Raw genomic sequence first — 22,245 nt, 5'->3', positions numbered from 1 at the left:
TCAAATGGTTAAACAAGACAATAAGCTGACATGCAAGTCTTAAACACAATCTTCCCAGGCTTGCAATCTACACTTCATCTAACAAACACATCTTTTGAAATAAGTCACTACTTATTTCTAGTGCTTTCAATGCTGTTGAAAGCATTCCTACTGTTTTTGCATCTGCAAAGATGTCCCCACCATGGAAGACCAAGCTACTGTGTGTGCTAAAAAAGGGTGTAAAGAGAGTCTCCCGCCAAGGATTCAGACACCAACTCTGGCTGGGGGAAGTGCCTGGATACCCCATGGAGCACCTGCCTGTTGTCATCTCTGAGGTGAGCTATAGTGGGTGTGTGTGTCTCAGTGTGAATTGTCCACCTTGTCATACACTAATACAGGTGTGTGTAGGTATGAAATAGCAGTGTTGTTAGGCCTCGGCATCAAAGGCTTCAGCCACTAATGTTTAATGAAAAGTCTCAGATCTAAATATCTAAATAGGTTATACATATATTTCAAAAACAAGCATAGGCTAAGCAGCAACAGTACAGTGTAAAAATTTTCAGTCAAAAGTAAAAGTCATGCATTCAAAACGTTACTTCAGTTAAAGTTAAGGATGCACGATAATATCAGTACATCATTTGTATCGGCAGATATTGGCTTTAAAATGAAATATCAGAATCTGCCAACATACTGCTTTCTGTCCATATCAGAAACCGATTTTTTGTTTTGTTTTGTATTGTTTTGGACAACGTGAACATGTGCAAAACATGAGCCCTAAGTTTAAGGTTTCATCTTATTTTGAACAATGAATGAATACTTCATGCATTGAAAAGCACTGTATTTTATGTCTCCATCTGCTGGTGGGCAATCATGATAAGAGTTAAAATGTTAATTCCTCTACACAAAAGACATGATGATGATTAAAATTAGCAAGGGGAAAAGTGGATATATCAGTATTGGTATCAGTTATCGGCCAAGTGAGCTGTTATACATCGGTATGCAGATATCAGCCAAAAAAAAATCCAATATTATGCATCCCTAATTAAAGTTAAGTATTAGCACCCAAATATACTTGAAATACTCAAGTGCAAGTACATCAAAACTGCACTTAAAAATACTTTAATTTATGTACTTTGTGAGTCCACCATTGCTAATATGTTACATTTAAATATTCAATATTTTCTCTAATAGCAGTTGCTGAGCATTCTGTTACACCACAAACCTAATTTCTAACAAGTAGTAATATTTTAAAAATCACAATTCATAACTAGTCTGGATAATAACAGTTTTTAATGGTAAATCAGATGCCAGAGTGCATAAAAAGCAACAATAGAAAAGCTTGGTCATTAAAAAAAAAAACCTCAAATCCTAGAGATGTCCCTGGTATGAAGCATAGCAAGAATGAATTGTCATTTTCCCCCTATGATATGATTATTTGGGTTTTCATACAGAATATTGGTGGCAAAACAAAGAAGGAAAGCATGGTAGGTTAGTAGCACAGTGTGTTTGTCCACTTACAGCTTGCGTGTACTGCACAGGTACTGGTGTGTGTCCTGTCCAACGGTCTGAACTATGAGGACTGGCCGCGGGTGGTGTCCGATGACATCCACAGGCACCTGGAGAAGCTGAGGAGCAGGGTGGTGACTCTGAGAGGCCGCGCTGAGGGCCGGACTCTGCTGCCGCTGCCGCTGTGCGTGGAGAGGGCACGGCCACAGGACATGGCGCACAGGTCAGCGCGTACGCGTAGCCAACAGCCTAGCTAGCTAGCTAGCTCGCGTTAAAGTGCATTTTCCGTTGCACATTTCTGACGATATACGTAGCCGTTACTATATAGCTGACAACAAAATAAAACTTTTCTCTTCTCTTTTTTTGAAAAACGCCACAGGCCATTTGACAACGTTTAGCGTATTTCGGGTACTTCCCGTGGACGTACATACGGCTTCTCTCTCGTTTTCAACTTTACCGGAAGTGACATATTTGTTGTCTCACATGACTCAGCAGTAAAATAAATATGATAAATACAATGAAATTAAAATTAATAAATAAATAAAAATTATTGTATTCTTGATACTTCATACGATTTCAAGAGTTTTACTGGGAGGAAAAAAAAAAACACTGGCAAGGATTTGGAAAGAAAAGAAGGCTGATTGACATTTTTGCCATCTTAGTTTACTTTTTTTTTTATGTAAACTTTATTCAACACAATAAAATATACCGAACAAGGCAGCAAAGATGGCGATTAGCAGTAATGGAGGAAATTATACTACAACACAGTCAGATACAACAACATCAAAAAAACACTAGAGGTAACATTATATTGGAATATCAAAAGAGACAATGTTTTTTTTTTTTAAACAAAAAGGCAGTAAAAAAGAGAAACAAGCGAGTAAACGCAGGAGTAGCACAAAAGAGCAGGGTAAGAGGCATTAAAAGAGCAGCGACCTAGATATACATACCATGTTTTTGGTTTTACTATTGAATTTTTCCATGTTTTAGGGACTTGAAGTAGTAGTAGTAGTAGTAGTAGTATTTAGCAAAGTGATTAATGATCACAGTGAAAGAGGGAGTATATCCTTTACACTTAAAGGTATGAATGTGTTATTAACCTAAAATAGTCACAAGATTAACAGTATCTGAAGTGTTTGCATCCAGGTCCTCCATGAAATATCTTTGTTTACGATAGCTTTACTTAACTTGTGGCTGAAACAGAATCACAATCTGGAGTTTTGATGAATCTTGAAAGGATATATTTGTCTTGAGGCACTACCTTGAAAAGTAAACATCTTTAAAACAGCAGTAAATGTTGTCAGTGACCTGCAGGGTTTTAGAGTTTAACTAAACAGGGGCGCAAGCATTAGCTTTGATAATGTCATAAACACAGCAGTCTCAAATTCATGTGTTCCTGGTGTAGCTTTTATAAAAGTAACATGCACCTTGTGGAGAAGCACACACTGGGCTACTGCCAATTGCTATTGCATAATATATATTTAATCCAATGTATGGTCATATACTACTACAATTTTCAAATGGGTATGTTGCTAACATGCAAACTGGGCAGTGATGGCTTATTTCAGGAAATGTTGGTTGTGTCAAACTAACTGAAAAGATTAAAGCTGGTTGTGGTGACACTTTTATCAAAGGAATATTTTAATCCTATTTGTAGTTTGCAAACTTTACTTTCATCTTTCAAAGCCCATATTGCCATTTTTTACCCACCCCCTCTGTGTCCCTCAGCCCCACTGGTTGGCCACTGGACCGTGGCTTGTTATACTCTATAGAAACTTTGATAGTTCAGTGGTCTGGACAGATATGGAACATTCTGAAGAAAGACTCTGGTATGGTGCTGCTCCGGGGAGACCATCCAGGCCCCAACGTGGAGCTCCAGTTTTGGACCACTCAGAGGGAAAACCTGCTGGGCATCCAGTCACAAGTATGACAGTAGTTCTGTTAAAGTTGGCAGGGTGCAGTCAGTTCAAAGTGTAAACTTAAACTGCAGTTCTTAATGTTTCAGTATTTGAGGTGTGTTTAATCCATATAGACTGGATATGAGACTGTTATTATTCCCAAAGAACAGAGTTTGAGTCCACAGCTTGAAAGGCGAGAATTATTAAATGCCAACAGACCCCAAATGCATTTTCATGACATGATATTCACTTTACTAATGACCCTCAAAATAAACATAGAATTTCATTTACACATTTTAGAGCAGCGGTTCCCAACTGATCTCACCAAGGGGTCCAGATTTCTCCTTAGTCATTAGTTCAGGGTCCACACATAAGATAAATGACCATATATTCAATTTTATTTGACAAAATGTAAATAAAACTTGGGCTCAGAACACAATAAAATGAAACAAACTGCAAAAAGAAATTTCAATTACTTAAAGCTTAGTAAACAAATAGCATAGAACAGGGTATTAAAATAGTTGCTGTACTCAGAAAAAATCTCACTCTACCACAGGAAACTGCACTTTGAAATAAAAGCTCTGTACTCGAAATTCACTGTACTTCAAACTTTAGCGGGTTTTTTACAACCTTAACATGTTTGCAAGTCACTTTCTGTCAATTCAGAATGGACCTGCAACCCACTTTTGTAACACAGCCCACCAGTTGTGAACCACTGTTTTAGAGAATGTCAACAAAAATTGAATGTTAGAAATTTGCAAGTATTTGCAAGTAGAATTTATGGCAGAGGCGTTGCACTGAATTGCATCACATTGTAAAGGTATACTTGAAGTGTCCACTGAGAGTACATCCTACTTTGATTTCCTTGTTTCCAGATCCAGAGCCCGAAAGTGGGGCACATCATGGAGATCCTTAAAAGAGCCAAGAGCAGTTACTACTCCTCCTTCATGGACATCTGCCGCAAAGTCGATGAGGGTAGATCAGCAATACTCATCATTTATCAGTTCCAGTTAATGTAACTATGCTGTTCTATATTTGTGTCATCACTCTTATTTAGCAGTGGTGGCAGTTCTAGATATTGTCAGTCTAAGAACACAACAGCATGATTTGTATTCTGTTAATCTTTTTAAACCTGGAGTTACAGCATTTTCCTTGTGCTGTATTTCAGACACCTTTCACGAGTATTTAAGCCTTGAACCTTTGAATGTATTGCAAGAAATTAGTAGAAAGAAAATATTTTTTAAAAGCTGGGAAAAAATGAGTAGGGTAAAACTATTTTTAATGATCCAAATTACATTACATTTAAAGCACTTTTTTCTAAGTTGTGTTTGCCTTGTTTTTTGTTGAGGTTTTTTTTTACTTAAAAAACAAATAATACCCTTAGTAATTTTCTTGTACTTTTTACTAATTTCTTGCTCGTTTTTGGGTCATTTTCTGTTTTGTTGCTCATTGCCTTCTTGTTTTTGAAAGAAATCTAGCCAATTTGATCAGGTTTTAATGGGTTAAATTACCCCCTATTAGGATCATGTTTTCCATTACAAATGCTGTATGTGATTATCATAGCGGTGCTGGAAGCGGAGGACATAGATCTGTATCTACGCCCTCTGAGGAGAATGATCAGCAGCTTAGAAGAGAGGAGTTTTCCACAGGTAGACGCTCTACTGCCTCCTCTTTTCCACACACTTTGTCTCATCTGGAGCCGCTCACAATACTACTGCACTCCACAACGAATGGTGGTCCTCCTGCAGGAGTTCTGCAACCTGATCATTGAAAAGGTACCGTGATGCATCTCTTTGTGTGAAAGAGAGAGAGACTGAATATCTGTCTGTGATCCTCTTGATATGATTGTGTGTTTGTTTCCAGGCCGTTGCCTACCTTATCCCCGAAGAGCTTTTTAAGATGGAGCTTGAAGAGGGGGTGGAGAGAGTCCAGATAACCATCTCAGTTCTTCGCACCTTAAAGCAATTGTTTCACACTCACCGCCAGCGGATCCCCAAGTACTACAGACACAGCCAGGACGTCAAGCTATGGGACTTTCCTGCTACACTTGTGTTCAAGCGTACAGACCGTATCATGGAGAGGCTGCTTATGATCGAGGTGCATTGGTCGGCGCACATAGCTCTGTTTGTGTTGGTTTTAGAGGAAGATTAATTGTGTCCAAGGCTTTGGCAATACTGTTTTACAAACATCCAATGTGCACATCTGGCTGTTATTCCTAAAATAAAATGCCAGAACAATTTACTTTAAGAACTCATTTTTCCCATCCATTTTTCCATAAACTGCTGTATATTCATTTTTAAAGTGCATATTATTGTTGTGAAAAGCAAAACTTCCACAACACAGAAAGTGTTTTGTTAATTATGATAACCTCCATCCTGTCACCTTAACCCTCCTCTCATCTGCAGGAACTTTTTGCAACAGCACTTGACTTTCTAAAGCTGGAAAAGGTTGAACTGGGTGGATCCAGAGGAAAAGTCCTCAATGAGATGATCTTCAGTATGAGCGAGGAGTTTCATGACCGCTGGCGGTCCCTCAGAGAGAGCAAATATGACCCCCTGGATTATACTAACGATGTGAGGCCTAGTAAGATTGTTTCTTACAGTCGTCTTTGATATCACACTGCTGTGTAATTAATAAGCCCCAAAGGGCTGGGATTCACAGCAATTTATAAATGGCATTGACAGGCACAGCCAAATAATAAAAAATAACAATTAGATGTTATTTTTCTGCCCAGCAGTACAGTAATTGAAAAGTAACAAAGCGGAGTAGTTGCTAAGCAACACGCCAGAAGCAGTAACAGCAGTCATTATTAGTCAGTGCATCAATTTTATTTAATTTACTACATATTTTACAGCTATTTTACAACAGCTTCCACTGTGACTCAGCCAATTAAAACTGGAACTGAATCATAAATTAATCTGTGTTACATTTTTTTTGCGAGTGCTTGTTATTCCAGCCAATACTGATGAGCAAAGGAGAAGTTGAACAGCTGCACTGAAAATGTAATGGAATAAAATTGCCAAATGATAACTCAAAGCTTTTTAAACGGAGAAGGGACTGAAAATACCTATCATTCTGTCTAATGCTATCTTGTGTGCAGGATTTTGTGCATCACTACAGTCGTTTCATCGAGCAGAACAGAGATTTTGACCAGAGGCTGGGAACTGTCCTCAATCTGGCCTTCCAGCACTCCAAAAACCTGAAGTCAACATTTAAGGTATGTCCCTGAAATCTTGGCGCCTTAAGTAATCCCATTATTGTATTCAGTAGTTCAGTGCCTGTGTGAAAAGAGCGAGTGGAAAATGTAAAGCACGTTAGAATCACATTGATCTTAGCTGAGAAATATATGGCCATCATTTGGGATTTCAATTTAGATTAAAAGCCAGATAATTTTCAAAATATCAGAACACTGTTCCAAAACTGTGTTGGTTTTGTGTCTCATCTAGTTGTTGAAGATCTTCAGCACTCTACTTGAGAGACCCAGGATCCACCAACTGTTCTCTCCCAACTACAACGTGTTGCTGGACATGTTTAACGAGGAAGTAGACCACTGTCAGTTTATACTTGATCGACACAGAGATGGGGTAAGAGAGGCTTAACACTGACAAAAAATCATGGATGACATTTGAATATTGACACGCTTACTTCAGAATATAGAAAAGTGCAGTCATATCATCAGCTACCACACTGAATTATACAATAGCAGGGATTTCTCAGTTTAATATGACACATATGGTGTTATAATTCACAGATTTAGCTAACCGTGTGATACAAACTTAAAGTATTAAAGTCTTAAGGTATTAACTTTAAGTCAGCCAAATTAATTCAGCCTATGTGTTTCAGCTGCGGTCAGGCTCTACTGTCCTGGGGAAGAATATGCCATTAGTGGCCGGCAACCTCAAATGGTCTCAGGAGCTTCGGAATCGCATCCTCACCAACAGGAGCAACCTCTGCCAGCTGACCCATATGTACTGTTCAACTGTACTTATTACACGCAGACACAATCATTTCATGCAACAACTGTCATCAGGCAGACCTAAAATGCAGATTTGATATCAGTATTAAATGAATCATTTCGCCAAATCAACCAGTACTGAAATCTTCGAGATTGCCACTTTAAATAAAGCTGGCGTTAGGTTTTGGAAATGTTGTTAATCTGGAAACATTTACAAAATAGAGATAAAAATTTATAGTTTACTCTTTTCTTAATTTTCCTCTTCTCTTCCAGGCCTCTGGGGTGTGCTGAAGCAGACGATGTCCTCGCAAAGTGTGAGCATGTTCTGGAGGTTCTGGACCAACATGATGAGGAGCTGTTCTCAGAGTGGACTGAGGGCCTGGAGGAAATCTGTCAAACCCACCTGAAGAACCCATTGCTCACACTGGACACTGACACAGGCCTGTTCCAGGTCAACTTCAGTCCTGCAGTAAGCACAAAAAAATACTTTTTAATATAACTGTAATAACTGAATAGTTTTCTATCCATTGGAATTGATGCAGAAGTGTACCTGCAGTTGTACCTGTTAACACATAATTTGGATTTTACATTAAGTGAAAAACGATGGAACATTTATGACAGATATGCAACTATACAAGTCATTAAACAATTAAGCATGCTAAGGTTGTGTTTACACTGTAGATAAGTGGATAATCATATTAATACAAACAGTACACATAATTTTCTGCTGCAATATATCAGCGATAACTACAGTATGACATTAATTAAAACTGCACTAATTTCATGAAAGCTTTAATGTTAGCCTCATTTTCTTTCCTCAGCATCCTTTAGCTGGTGTGTCTGAAATTACCAGAAGTGGCAACAGTGGTTTGTTTACTCTAAACAGTTTTGCATTAGCAGCAATAACCACAGTATGTGCCTGGATAAAGGAAATCACAAAATGCACTCAACATCAAATCAAAGAAACAAGACAAAGTGAAAAGTGCAGCGGCAATGAATGTGTATTACCAGGAGCGACAGAATCAGGCACTTTAATCCAGGGATAAACAACTTATCTGATGCACATTTTTGTAATGTACTGTGTATGTGTGTGTGCACTTTGTTCCGACACTAATGAGATCTCCGCTTTAAGATGCAGATCCTATCTATTCAGGTTTTCGCTGTCACGGTAAAAGGAAACAAAACAATGAGCTGCAACTTAAGATTCAACAAATTGTTTACTGCATTCCCCTCCTCCCTCTCTCTATTTCTGTCCCCGTCTCTGTCCCCAGTTGACATCAGTGCTAAGGGAGGTGAAGTATCTGAGCATATTGAAGAACCAAAACATTCCTAAAGCAGCTCTCCATCTCTACTCCAAACGGGAGACACTCTACATGGTGGGTAACTAAGTGCTTTCTGTTGAATTGGATGTAATGTCAGACAGCTGTATTAGGTGAGATATGTGGCTGTAATTTTTTTGACCTGTGAAATATGTTGACAATTTTCCAGAATGAAAGTGTTTTCCATTGACTCTATAAAAATAATATACAAAGCCACTGTGGCATCACCCATTGGCTTGTGAACTCAAAGTTTAAAGTTTGACACTTTGTCCAGGTGGATCTGACTGTGGTGACACCTCACAGACAGCCTGTTACTCAAAGTGGCCACGCCCCTAAATAACTTTAATCCTTTATAAAATTTAAAGGGGTGTGCTATATAAAAATGATCTCCCAGTTCAGTTGTCATGAATCGGATAACTAAATATAGAGACCCAAACTGTTTTTTGTACCAGCCTGTAAACATGTTTATTTCTACTGTAAAGCTGGGCATTTGGGGGTCTGACTTGCTTAAAGAAACGGCTTCAAGTGGATTTTTAAGGAACTGCAGTTTTTGTTACTTTGTGTGGCTTCATTTTTTTTCCCCAGAGGTTTCTGCTTTGTGTTAACCCTGCATTGTATCATATAGTACACACAGACACTGACTATGGTGACCCAGTGGTACAACCAGCTCCGCAGTACCATCCTGGCTGTGGAGCTGGGATTGGTGAAAGATGAGATGGATGGGACGAGACAGCAGCTGGATCCAGCCCTCCGGGAGCTGACCTGGGCTCACGACGACCTGTGGGACTACATCCAGAGCACAAGGGACCTGGTCAAGGTGCTGAATATTTCTTGTGTATTTTTTAGAAAATGTTTTGACTGCAGTGAGTTTTTTTCAGGACTCATGTTGATGTTTTTTGCAGCATATTCACACTGTGCTCCTCTATTTTAAAACATCTGTATCAGCTGCATATTTTGCTCAAATATAAATAATTTATTTTAGAGTTTGTTCAATATCAAAATCAAAAGCTGCTATGAAACTGCTGCTTGCCAAAGTAGCATGATTCCTGGCATTCTCATTGTGTAGTCTAGGCCAGCTTTCCTCAATTATAACAAATAGTCCTAAAACAAAAATCAACATGCAGTTGTCAACCAAAGAGAATGTGACTGCTGGTTGTAATAGTCTCCCTCTTTTGCTGTTGCCAGAGCATTTCTAGTCGTGTCCAAAAGAGTAAAGCTAACGTGGAGGCCATCCAAGCCCTTATGGGGAAATTCAGCCATCGTGCCTTCATCACCAGAAAGAGCCGTGGTTCTACTCTCCTCATCTTCTCTGACATTGAAGAGAGTGTTTCCAAACAGCACGCTCTCATAAGCAGCACAGGGGAGGAAATACACAAACTGCTGCAGGTATACTCTCTCATCTTAGTCTCAATGCTTAAGCAAAGGGTTTGTTCACTACAGATCTCTTTCATAGTCATATGCAAGACGGGATCCCCGCAGATCCTTTAAAAGTCTTAAAGGGCATTCAGTTAATTAATCTAAAAAAATAAGGCCTTAAATGGGATTAAAATAAATCTTTCAAAAGTCTTAAAAATGCTCAAACATGGGAAATGTGATTTCATGATTTTTTTTCTTATAGTTGCATTATAAAATTAAATATTTTTAAAGTCATTGTTATTATTATCTTAGATTTATAAAATCAGCCGAATTCCCTTTGCCTGAACATCACCAAAAACTTGTTTTATGTTACAATAAATATTTGGACAAAATTTTCCCCAAACAATTGATTGCCCATATTTGTTTTTGTAAAATTAGTCTTAGATTTTATTCCAGGTGACATTAAAAAAATCTTAAATCCAATGTGCTTTATGCTTTAGGAACCTTGTATGATTATCAAATGTTTTTTTTTTCCTCCCCTTAACTCACTCTAACACATCACTTTTCCACTCTACTCCAGGAGAGCCGGTCTCTGCTCGGTGTTACAGACCTGGACAGCAGTGAGTGGCAGGCCTACACAGACTATGTGGACCGCATGATCCTGACAGGCTTCTCCAGTGCAGTACGCTGCTCCCTGCAGTACTTTATGGACAACACAGATGCAGCCCAGCGCATAACACCACTGTTTGAGGTCCAGCTGGTGCTCAACAGTAATGAGATGATGTTTGACCCCTCATTGGACTTCAGCCACAGTGGTAATTTCTATGATATTGTGGATAAGATGGTAACCAACATCACCAACATGGCGTCCTTCATTCCCAGAGTGGCAACGCATAAACAGCTGGATAACTATCAGGTGCAAATTAGATTCTAGGTTTGAATACACAGTGTGCGTACATTCACCTATAGAGCAATATATCTGCACACACAGACATCTTTGTCATATGCTATTTTGTTTCTTCTTCCTGTAGAATGACATAAATCAAATGGAGGATTTGGCAGAGATGTGCCATATAATCCGCTCACGGGCACGTGCAGCCATTGCTAAGGTAAGCGTGTTTCTACGCCACACATAAAGCTCATTTATGATGCTTACAGTAAAAATTGTGTTGATTTTCAGGCCAGAGAATATCAGGGATCGTTTGCCAGCTACCGCTACCTCTGGACTGATGACAGGTCAGAAGTGTTTGGATCTGTTTTGTTTTTTTTAACTTTTAACAATATCAATTTTCATTACTTGAAAAGCGTCCTTAAAAAGAAGAGTTGTCTTTTTTTCTCAATTTCCACAGGTCCGAATTCATGAGACAGTTCCTGCTTTACGGCCACGTGTTAAGTACAGAGGAAGCTGAGCTATATGCAGACTATGAGCTGAAGAAGAACCCACCCACCCTGGATAACTTCAAAGAGCAGGTGTGCCTCAAGTTTGTAGTTAAAACAGCCTTTAACCTAAATCATTTTGACCACAATTGAGTGTTTTGTGGGGGTTTTTTTTTTTTGTGGAGCTGGTCACTGTCACCAAAGTCCTCCTCTTTGATCAATGTCTTTGAGTCACTGTCGTTCTTTATTCCAGATCAACCTGTTTGAGTCTCTATATGTACGAGTGAGCAAGATGGAGGACAGAAGGGTGTTTTTCGGCTGGTTACAGCTCGATATCAGACCCTTCAAGCACACACTGATGAATGTCATTAAGAGATGGAGCTGGATGTTCAAGGAGCACCTGCTCAACCATGTGAATCAGAGGTCAGGCACACATTTGTTTATCACACTAAGGCTGGGTTGCACCAACAAACCCGATTAAATCATTGTTTAACTTTAAATCATGTTGCACCAAAAAACTAGCTCAAAATTAAAAAACAGATTAATTGTAACCCTTCTCTTTAAGCATCAGTTTAGTTTTTATTCTAAACTCTGATTAAATTGAATTCCGCTACACCAAAACTTTAAACTACATGAAGACATTGGCCATTTTAAACTTACACTTGAGGAGGGTTAACAGTTAAAATGGCTGCCTTTTTTAGATGGACTGAGCAAAATGAGAAAGTTCCTAAAGAAAATAGGAGACAGCGACCATTGAGTCATATAATACTGCTGAATATCTCTGTCGTTTTCAATAAGTACAAAAACATATAAGAATTACTTCAAAATATGGAATACAGCACACCAAATAAGCAATCGGTTTTAATTGTTCAACTAAGGGGGTGACGGGTGATATGATTGATTTTATTATTTTTATATCATGTGTTTAAACCCTTACATCATTCTCTTCCTTCTCTATCCTGCAGCGTGAGGGAATTATCCTCTTTTGTCCAGGACACGGCCCACGGCCTTTCTAACAAGGTGTCAGATGGCGACTACGCAGGCCTCGTGGACATCATGGGACACCTCATGGCCATACGAGATCGGCAGATCAGCAATGAACAGCACTTCAAACCTCTGAAGTCAACTGCTGAGCTCCTCAAGACCTACGGACAGCAGCTGCCAGAGAGCGTCTACACACAGCTAGAAGTGTGTGCCAATGCACAAATACACACATCTCCATACATGCTGGCAAAATTTGAAGATTTATCATAACATCATATTCTTTACTTTGTTATTCTAAAACACAGGAGCTGCCTGAGAAGTGGAAGAGTCTGAGGAAAATTGCATTCACAGTTAAACATGAAGTGGCACCACTACAGTCAAATGAAGTTTCCGTAATACGCAGGAAATGTGTCCGGTTTGAGGTGAGGCTGTGTGCGTGTGAGGTAGGATATCAGTGTGGCAACCCCTTACAAAGAGCTCAATATCGGACACATAAAGCCTCTCCTTTTCTTTCCTGCATTATAAATGACTGACGCCACAGCCCCCGGTGTGCACAGTGATAGATGGAGAGATGAAGACAGATATGCATAGGACCTGCAGCTTCAAAGAATTCTGATTTTTGTAGTTTCTTTTCACATTTTAGGTCAAACAGCATGAGTTTAGAGAACAGTTTCGCACTGAGTCAATCTTTAAGATCACTGTGGAGGAGCCATATAAACTCATGGATAAGGTGAGCACAGGGAGGCGAAATGTACCTCCTATTCAACAAGAAAAGTTTAAAAGTCACACTTTCGGTTACATGCAATATAACAAACCATACAATTTTAAGCCACAGCATGTGAAAAGATTTTTTTTCTCCAGTCCAACCGAGCAGTAGCAGTTATGGAGGCAGAGATGAAGAAGCTGCAGGACACAGCCGATCTGTTTGAGGTCAGTTTCCCAGACTACAAGCAACTGCGCCAGTGTCGCTCTGACATCATCCTGGTCAAAGCAGTCTGGGACATGGTCATCTTTGTGAAGGTAAATCAGCAAAATACAGATATGCTGACATTTTGATTACATAGTAATGTCTGAGCTCCAAAAATAAACCATTAAGACAAGGCAGAAGGGCCTGCATATTGAGGCTCAGCTTTTATGTGCGAGTCTCCACACTGCACGTACCCACAAGCTATAAAATTCATGTCAAACCTATATATGACCTTTACCTGCTTTCATCCTCCTGTCCGTTTCAGACCAGTATAGAAGATTGGACCAAGACTCCATGGAAAGAGATCAATGTTGAGCAGATGGACATGGAGCTCAGACGATTCGCCAAAGTATGAAAAGCTTCCACAGAAAAACATTAGAGGGGATCTATTCTGTTTTTTCTTATTTTCTGTCATATACATATATATACATATATAATTACAATGTTAGATGTTTCTATGTTTAAAATCTTTAATTGAGAAAAACACTACATTTTTCTCCAGGGAGTCTGCAGAGTAAAAAAAGTCTAAAAAAAAGTTCAATCTAACTTTTATTTTAACTTTTTCTCCGCCATTGATGACTTTTTCCGTCATTTACAACTCAATACTTCCCCGCCATCGATTCCATAAATCAGTGTTCTCACTGTTATAGTGTTGGGTACACTGTTACAGATGTTTTGTAATAAAACAACATTTCCACATACAAAAACAAACAAACAAGACGGTCTAAGGTCCCAGGGTGAGGGAAATAGAGAACTAGGCCTACTAATGTGCTGTCTTTATCGCTATTTAGTGGCTTTTCAGACCCTCTCAGCAGCGTTACATCGTACTTAGAAAAATGACCCCCAATGTTATTTGCAGTTATGGCCATACAATGGGCAAGTGCAAGTTTAATTATAGATGGTTAGAGAACAGCGAATTCAGTGTGTGGTTGAAACTTGCTGAAAACCAACTTAAAGCCCGCCGTACCTTGTATAAAGGAAGGCTGCAACATGGGACATTGGTTACAAAATCATTACAATTGCATGCGAAGTCTGACAAACACAAAGCAGCTGTAGAAGGGCAGCAGCAAACGCCTGCTATCAACAAATATTGTCACACATCAGGAGCGTGAGTTTCAAAGTAAAATGGGTTAGATTCATGGTGGTCTTGAAAATAAGTCTTAAATTTAACTTGTTGAAAGCTGCAGATACCCTGTTTCTCATAGTTTATGACCATTTCTGTTACATGTTAAAGGAGATGAAGATGCTGGATAAGGAGGTGCGGGTGTGGGACGTCTACATGGGTCTGGAGTCCACTGTGAAGAACCTGTTGACCTCGCTGAGAGCCGTTAACGAACTGCAAAACTCCGCTGTCAGAGAAAGACACTGGCAACAGCTTATGAACACCACCGGGGTACGAGACTGTCACAGCTACTGCATCACAGTGTCTCTGATTCAATAATGTTTCACCAGTGATCACATTCTGCTCTGTATGTGATACTTCTCCCTCTAGTATGAGCCTAGAATTGTTCTTTTTTTTAAAAGCTAGTCTTCTCGTACTCTGCCTTCATTCAACTATCCTGCCGACTCATGTTCAGGTCTGTCATGACCAGCACAGTTCAGTGAACCCAATTATCCCAGTCTGAAATCTGATCACACTCATGGTGGCTGTGTATCCCTTTTGGTCCTCAGGTCAGGTTTGTAATGGGCGAGGGCACCACCCTGGGGGACCTTTTGGAATTACAGCTTCACCGTGTGGAGGATGAGGTCAAAAACATTGTGGACAAGTCTGTAAAAGAAATGGCCATAGAAAAAGTAAGTATCATCAAGACCAACCGCTAGTAGAGTATTGTACTGTGTATCAGTGCAGCAGTCATAAGGGTCATGGCTATTTAAGACAATACTTTGTTGAGATTGTCACAATACTGCATTTATAGAAACAGTTCAAAGAGTAGTTTACAGGATGCTAGTTGTTAGAAACGTTAATTTTCAATCTCAAAAAATATTTCTGGCAAATACTAACCCAAATAACTTTTATCTTGTTCTTAAAATGACTACTACAAAAAATCATAAACTAGATTCACAATGGACAAGAAAGATGAAATTACAAATAATATTAATATAAAAGAGACAATTAGCATACTTAGAAACATCCTTACCAGTTTGAGTCACAGTTTATATGTTTTTCCTTGTCTTTTAAGAAACTTTTTCTACATTTACTTAGGTTTTGGCAGAGATAACCCAGACGTGGAGTGTTATGTCATTGTCATATGAGACTCATACCAGCACAGGAACCCCTCTGCTCAAAGCTGATGAGAATCTGATAGAAACACTTGAGGACAACCAGGTGAGCGATACCTCACTGACTCTCCCAAACATGCGGTCTTTAGTTTTTTTCAGTAGTTTAATTGTTTTTAATGCTGAATTGTTTCTGATGCAGAAATGAGGCTCAGATTAAATATTTTAGTTTCTTGTGTTCTTTTATGCTTCTGTAGCTGTGTTTCCATAGATGTGTTTTTCTGTGCATTTTGAAGTATTGCATTAGAAAAGCAATATGAAAACAATTACGATTGCACACAAGGTTTTATGCTTACTTGAGAGTTGATGTACTAAATGAGATATGTAAACACCTTCACTATATTAAATCTGACATAGTTGACATTGAACTCACATGACTGATCAGCTGTTTCTGTTGATCTTTTTTGTGCATTAGAATCATGCAATTAATTTATATTTGTCTCTGTACAGCATGAAACATAGTCAAATACTAGTTGACATGAAAAAACAATTAAAAAATGCCCCAACTAAAACAAAGTTCTGAACTCTTCAAGGTTTTCCTCTCGTAGATAGGTTAGATGGGCATGGTGACTTGTTTACGGTTTGCAGCCTCAGTTTTTAGTCTGCTCACTGGCAGAGTACTGCCATGCATAAAGCTTAGACTTATTGATTTGCTCTAAACTGTTTGATGACAATACAATTAATTCACAATTATTTTATGCAATATTTCACAACTTTGGAAACACAACTTGTATGGGGCTCACTGTCGGTCTGACTCCCTGACATTAGGGAGGTATCTGGTCAGCACAAAAATGTGCTTAATTATAATTCTGTTTATCTGAACATATATTCAACACGATTCTTACAGATCACCAAGTAAAACTCCAAATTTTATTTTCTCTTCAGGTGCAGCTGCAGAACATCTTGATGAGTAAGTACGTAGAGTATTTCCAGGCGGAGGTGAGTGGATGGCAGAGGAAGCTGATGGTGGCCGATCTGGTCATCTCCTCCTGGATGTCTGTCCAGAGGACATGGGCCCACCTCAACAGCATCTTCACCAACAGCCAAGACATCCGCTGCCAGCTGGCCAAGGACGCAGAGCGCTTCCAGGGAATTCACACTGACTTCCAGGTAACATATAATACATAACAGCACCAGCCTACATATATCCATCTCACCGTATCATTTTGTTTATATTTTTTCCTGTAATTTTACTCCTTCCTCCCTCACACAGAGCCTGATGACTGAGGTGGTGCAGAACAGTAACGTGGTCGAGGTGACTAACCGGCCTGGCTTCCTGGAGAACCTGGAGACCTTGCAGCAGAGGCTGTCTGTGTGCGAGAAGGCCCTGGCCGAGTACCTGGAGACCAAGAGACTCACATTCCCCAGATTTTACTTTGTGTCTGCCTCAGACCTGCTGGAGATTGTCTCCAAGGGAACACAGCCCAAACAGGTGACAGATTAAATGCTGACTATGTTTTCCAAAAGAGCACATATATAGAGATAGTCAGCACATTGTAGTTATCAGTTCAATATATTCTTCAAACAGTGTCTTGGTGTTGTTGAGAATGTTAATAAAGATAAGGATGAAAGAAAATTTTCTTTTTTCATTTTCTGTAATTCCAGTCTAGAGATTACGGTCTGTAAACAACATAACCTTTGAAATAAAAACAGTCCATCTTTATATGTTTTTTCCAGGTGACCAGACACTTGCTGAAGCTGTTTGACAACATAGCAGATTTAAACTTCAAGGACTCAGACAGCGGTGGAGGAGGAGAGGAGGATGGGGCGGCAGTTGCTATAGGGATGTACAGCCGAGAGGGCGAATATGTTCCATTCTCTGAGCCGTGTGTCTGTGAAGGACAGGTGATAAAAAATGAAATTTGATTTGTGTGCGTGCAAATACTAGTAGAGTCAGATTAAGTTATTGGTCTATTCATTGATTGCATTGCTATGGTATGCTGGTGCTTTAATGAATAACTTTTTCTATGTTGTTTATTGTTTTAATGTCTTTTTCAGATAATTTCTGACATGTAATTCTATTGGTACTTTTATTTATGTTTTGACATTTTGTGTATTTCTTCAGGCAGAGTGTTGGTTGAGTTCCTTAGAGAGCACCATGCGCTGCACAGTCCGAAAGGAGATCCAGGAGGCCGTAGCTGCCTATGAGGACAAACCACGAGACCAGTGGTTGTTTGACTACCCTGCACAGGTCTGATATTGTACACTCTGTAAAATAATCACCTGAGATGGTTTGGAAGTTTGGTACCTTTCAACCTGGACTCTAAATTTTACAATACCATAAGTTGTTAGACATGGAAAATAACAATCTGAACATGTCAGTGGTAAAAACAAGCACTTTTAGTGAATGTACATTGATGGTGCAAATATGCCCTAGCCTTAACGATTACATTGCATCCTGTTTTACCACTTCCAGCTGCAGAAGCCTCCTCACTACTAGACCAATTTAAAAAATGTTGCTCCCTTCAGTCACTTATACACAAAAACATGGAAAAATAAGATCCAGATTGTAAAATACCAAAACTTAACTATTAATTTCATCAACATGCAAAATGACAGTTCTCTTTTCCCTCCACAGGTTGGTTTGACTGGTAGTCAGGTGTGGTGGGCCACAGATGTGGGCATTGCCTTTGAGAGGGTGGAGGAGGGATTTGAGACTGCTCTCAAAGACTACAACAAGAAACAGGTAGTGCTAAAAATCCAAAATAATGTATTGGGGAGTTGCTGTATTCAGTGATTAATTCTATTTATGCTTTGTTTAGATCACACAGCTGAACTCACTGATCCACATGCTGCTCGGAGATTTAACTCCTGGAGACAGACAGAAAATTATGACTGTTTGCACCATCGATGTCCATGCTCGAGACGTGGTCGCCAATCTCATAACTCAGAAGGTATGAAGCAAGAAATGCATTTGTTGAATGAGCCATTAAACAAGCAAGAGGACATTTAGATATTTAGATATTTATTTGTCCTTTTGGAAATTCTTGTGTGCCGTAAAGCAATAATCAGATAAATAAACACCTATAATAACACCAAAAGACAAAAACATCAACTCATTACAGTGCTCTACACATCATAAGGCATCTCATCCTCTCACACAGAGGTTCAGTTTTTTTTCACAATTAGTTCACAGTTTGTTCAACAGAGCAATACGGGTAGGCACGAATGATCTGCAAGCCCGATTGGTGCGGAGGGCTGGCACCCTGTACCTTCTGCCTGATGGTAATAGATTGTATACTTGTATACACTAAACAGGGGGCGTGAAACCTCTCCAGTAATCACCTGCCCTTTTCTCACCACTCAGGACTCACAGGTTACCATTATGTTATGCTGCTGTCCAACAATATTACTGGATATATGACTATCTTATGCAGTTTCTGTTTATTGCTTACTGACAATGAAATTACCAGGCAGTAGAACAGAAAGTTAAAAATCGTTGAGTTACAAAGATCTTCCCTTTGGTGTTACTGTATATTTCTTCTCAGGTGACAACAGGCCAGGCCTTTGCATGGCTGTCGCAGTTACGCCACCGCTGGGATGACGAAACAAGACACTGTTACGTCAACATCTGCGATGCCCAGTTCCAGTTCAGCTATGAATACCTGGGGAACACTAACAGACTGGTCATCACTCCTCTCACTGACAGGTACATGTACTGTATGCTACACCGATACACATGCACACAGTGATTCCGTGGGCCATTTGCAAGGACTGCACCTAAAGAAAATACCGGAGCGCACAATTTGCTTAAATGTTTAATAAGGTCCACACGACTAACATGCCAATGTGCACTGCGTCTTCATCACAGTGAAACAGTCATGGTACAGATTGAAACATTTAAATAACCTCTCCATACAGAGAACAATGTCTCATTGGATAATCAGAGTGGGAGGTACACAGTCCATAGGCGAATGACAGCACTCAATGAAAAGGAAAGTGTGAAACAAGAATAAAATGTAATTTTGCTATAACAGGGTATAATAATATAGAATCTTCTTAAATAATTTATGGATCATCAATAACACAAGAGGCTCAGTTCTTCATTAAGCGTGCTGTGTTTAATGTATATATCCCAAGGCTTCGAAGACACATGCTCAAAGATTGTACATATTATTAAAGATAAGTACTTTAAAAAGAGAGGTGACCTTTTCAGGATTTAATATCTGAACCCTTCCTCTGTTAGGTGTTACATCACCCTCACTCAGTCCCTACATCTGACTATGAGTGGTGCCCCCTCAGGCCCAGCTGGCACCGGTAAGACAGAGACGACCAAAGACCTTGGGCGCTCCCTGGGCATCATGGTGTACGTGTTCAACTGCTCAGAACAGATGGACTACAAGGTAGCACTGACAGCACAGATGTTCTCTTTACTAATTATTTATGTCATATTTACTTAATTCATGTTGTTTATATTCATTTCACCACTTAGCGTACTCTCTCTCTCTCTCTCTCTCTCTCTCTCTCTCTGTCACATGTCTTCAGTCCATAGGTAACATTTATAAGGGTCTGGCTCAGACGGGGGTGTGGGGATGTTTTGATGAGTTCAACAGAATATCAGTGGAAGTTCTGTCTGTGGTAGCTGTGCAGGTCAAGACTATACAGGATGCTGTACGCAACAAGAAGCAAAGGTGGATGTTAAAATAATTACATTTAATCCAAATATTTATTCATTAATTTGTCTGCTAATCCAGTCTGAAGTTTCTCTAGATGTCCCTCAATCTGTGATTGTCGCTGTGTGTTTGTAGGTTCCTCTTCCTGGGAGAGGAGATTGAGCTGAAGCCCACAGTGGGGATCTTCATCACTCTAAACCCAGGTTATGCTGGCAGGGCCGAGCTCCCAGAGAACCTTAAAGCTCTTTTCAGGTCTGATATAAACAAAGAAATAAAGAGCGATTAAGAGTTAACAAATGATCACAGATGACTGATTAATGGCAGGTTTGCTAACTGTGCAGGCCCTGTGCCATGGTGATCCCAGACTTTGAGCTGATCTGTGAGATCATGCTGGTAGCAGAAGGCTTCATAGACGCTCGTCTGCTGGCACGCAAGTTCATCAGCCTCTACACTCTTTGTAAGGAGCTCCTGTCAAAACAGGTACATAAAACCGCTCTCTGCTTAAAGGTTGAGTCAGAGTCAGCGACTGTGGGGAAAGGACGTTGATATTTGAACATCACCTAAACAATTACACCCCTCACATCAGTGCTCCCTCAGAAGCTCCAATGATATCTGCAATGCTATTTGCGTTTCATTACTGTCATGGTGTAGCTCCGTTCCTTGTGGGCTACGGCATGAAAGAGGGAGGGCAGTGACCAAAGTGTTGTGTGGCTGTTTGTTTGTTTTCCATATACAGAGCCACGGTTATATATGAACACCAGATTTTTTTTTCAGCGCACACAGAACAGACAGCTAGCAGACCATGAGGAGATCTGTGTATTGTGTATTGGATAAGAATCGCCAACTGCACCTTTAACATACAGGACACTAAACGCTGTTACTACTCATTGTGCTATTTTAGGGATGAGCACCATTTACAAGAATATGAATGTTAATTGAATTCAAAGCAGGTTCTTTTATGCCAAAACTAAGCTCTATAATCAAATATTTGCATATGTATGGAGAATTTGCAGGTAGTGGGACAAGATTTGGATATCAGAGGCATTCTGGTTTCCGTTTGTGGTCTGAATAGTACTGACCAATCACATTTGAGAAACAGGTAAACAGTCTGTATGGAAAGCTGAAGAGGAGGAGTGCACTGGGCAAAATGCAATCTTTGAACCCATTAATGATTGTCTGACTACTATTTAGCTTTTTAGCTTTCCAATTTTTTTTTTTATTATCTGCATTCATATGCAGATACGTGTTTATTGCAATGATGACCACCACACAAGAGGAAGACTTGCCCTGGATTAATTTAACTGGCCTTAATTACTAGCCATTGTTCCTAGAGGTTTATTGTCGTTAGTCTGATAGCCACTGGGTTATGAGATTGTCCTGGAACAGGTTTTCTTGCCAACAGTCATTGGGAAGACTGTATGTATTTAGCAACGACGCCTGCATCAGTTCCAAAGGCTAAACCATCTCGTGGATCTTAACTTTGATGGTGCAAGTATGGCTACAACATTGAAACGTAGTATGCTCCTTCATCACATGTTGGCCTTGCTGGCTCAGAAAAAAAAGAATCACCACACCCCTCCTTTTTTGCTTTACTCTTTTGGCCATAGTGAACATATTTTGAACAAAAATATCAGAAGCTACTAAATTTTCTCCCATCTTTTTTTCAAGTTATATGTTTTGTCTTTGTACTGATCATTATATTTGCACTGTTGAAAATGCTATTTGGCTGCTTTAAATACCCTCTGCTGTACTGAAGGACAAAATTAAACAAATGAAAAAAGTGACATATTAGAGTCCTTGCTTTCTTTGTTTGATCAGTTCATTCTCTTTCATGGTTAGGATCATTATGATTGGGGTTTGAGGGCAATCAAATCAGTGCTGGTTGTGGCCGGATCTCTGAAGAGAGAGGACCGGAGCAGACCAGAGGAACAGGTACGCAGCAGTCTGTTGTCACAGGTTAATGATGTCATTCACACTGAAGCCTCTCATATGTAATGGGTATGGCAAAGAACAG

General features: G+C 39.6%; 1 protein-coding gene across 1 annotated transcript in view; it reads left to right on the top strand.

Moving 5' to 3' along the window:
* Positions 1 to 3,301: 3,301 nt before the first annotated feature.
* The window catches only part of LOC121950991 (dynein axonemal heavy chain 11-like), a 43,885-nt gene continuing 24,941 nt past the window's right edge, over positions 3,302 to 22,245 (top strand). Inside the window, 37 exon segments of the mRNA XM_042497145.1 lie at positions 3,302 to 3,409; positions 4,259 to 4,358; positions 4,947 to 5,158; positions 5,247 to 5,480; positions 5,789 to 5,956; positions 6,484 to 6,600; positions 6,830 to 6,967; positions 7,227 to 7,351; positions 7,612 to 7,807; positions 8,610 to 8,714; positions 9,283 to 9,474; positions 9,843 to 10,043; positions 10,594 to 10,929; positions 11,045 to 11,122; positions 11,194 to 11,249; positions 11,363 to 11,483; positions 11,644 to 11,813; positions 12,356 to 12,578; positions 12,680 to 12,796; positions 13,018 to 13,104; positions 13,236 to 13,394; positions 13,607 to 13,690; positions 14,576 to 14,734; positions 15,013 to 15,135; positions 15,545 to 15,667; positions 16,504 to 16,728; positions 16,832 to 17,050; positions 17,296 to 17,463; positions 17,684 to 17,809; positions 18,197 to 18,304; positions 18,381 to 18,512; positions 19,107 to 19,267; positions 19,805 to 19,961; positions 20,104 to 20,249; positions 20,367 to 20,483; positions 20,573 to 20,711; positions 22,071 to 22,163. Of these exon segments, the coding sequence (XP_042353079.1) occupies positions 3,317 to 3,409; positions 4,259 to 4,358; positions 4,947 to 5,158; positions 5,247 to 5,480; positions 5,789 to 5,956; positions 6,484 to 6,600; positions 6,830 to 6,967; positions 7,227 to 7,351; positions 7,612 to 7,807; positions 8,610 to 8,714; positions 9,283 to 9,474; positions 9,843 to 10,043; positions 10,594 to 10,929; positions 11,045 to 11,122; positions 11,194 to 11,249; positions 11,363 to 11,483; positions 11,644 to 11,813; positions 12,356 to 12,578; positions 12,680 to 12,796; positions 13,018 to 13,104; positions 13,236 to 13,394; positions 13,607 to 13,690; positions 14,576 to 14,734; positions 15,013 to 15,135; positions 15,545 to 15,667; positions 16,504 to 16,728; positions 16,832 to 17,050; positions 17,296 to 17,463; positions 17,684 to 17,809; positions 18,197 to 18,304; positions 18,381 to 18,512; positions 19,107 to 19,267; positions 19,805 to 19,961; positions 20,104 to 20,249; positions 20,367 to 20,483; positions 20,573 to 20,711; positions 22,071 to 22,163 (5,508 nt within the window). The 5' untranslated portion in view covers positions 3,302 to 3,316.

This window comes from Plectropomus leopardus, chromosome 12, assembly GCF_008729295.1.
Source record: "Plectropomus leopardus isolate mb chromosome 12, YSFRI_Pleo_2.0, whole genome shotgun sequence".
Lineage (NCBI taxonomy): Eukaryota > Metazoa > Chordata > Actinopteri > Perciformes > Serranidae > Plectropomus > Plectropomus leopardus.
Note: the sequence above shows the minus strand (reverse complement) of the source record. Positions and strands in the feature narration are given on the sequence as shown.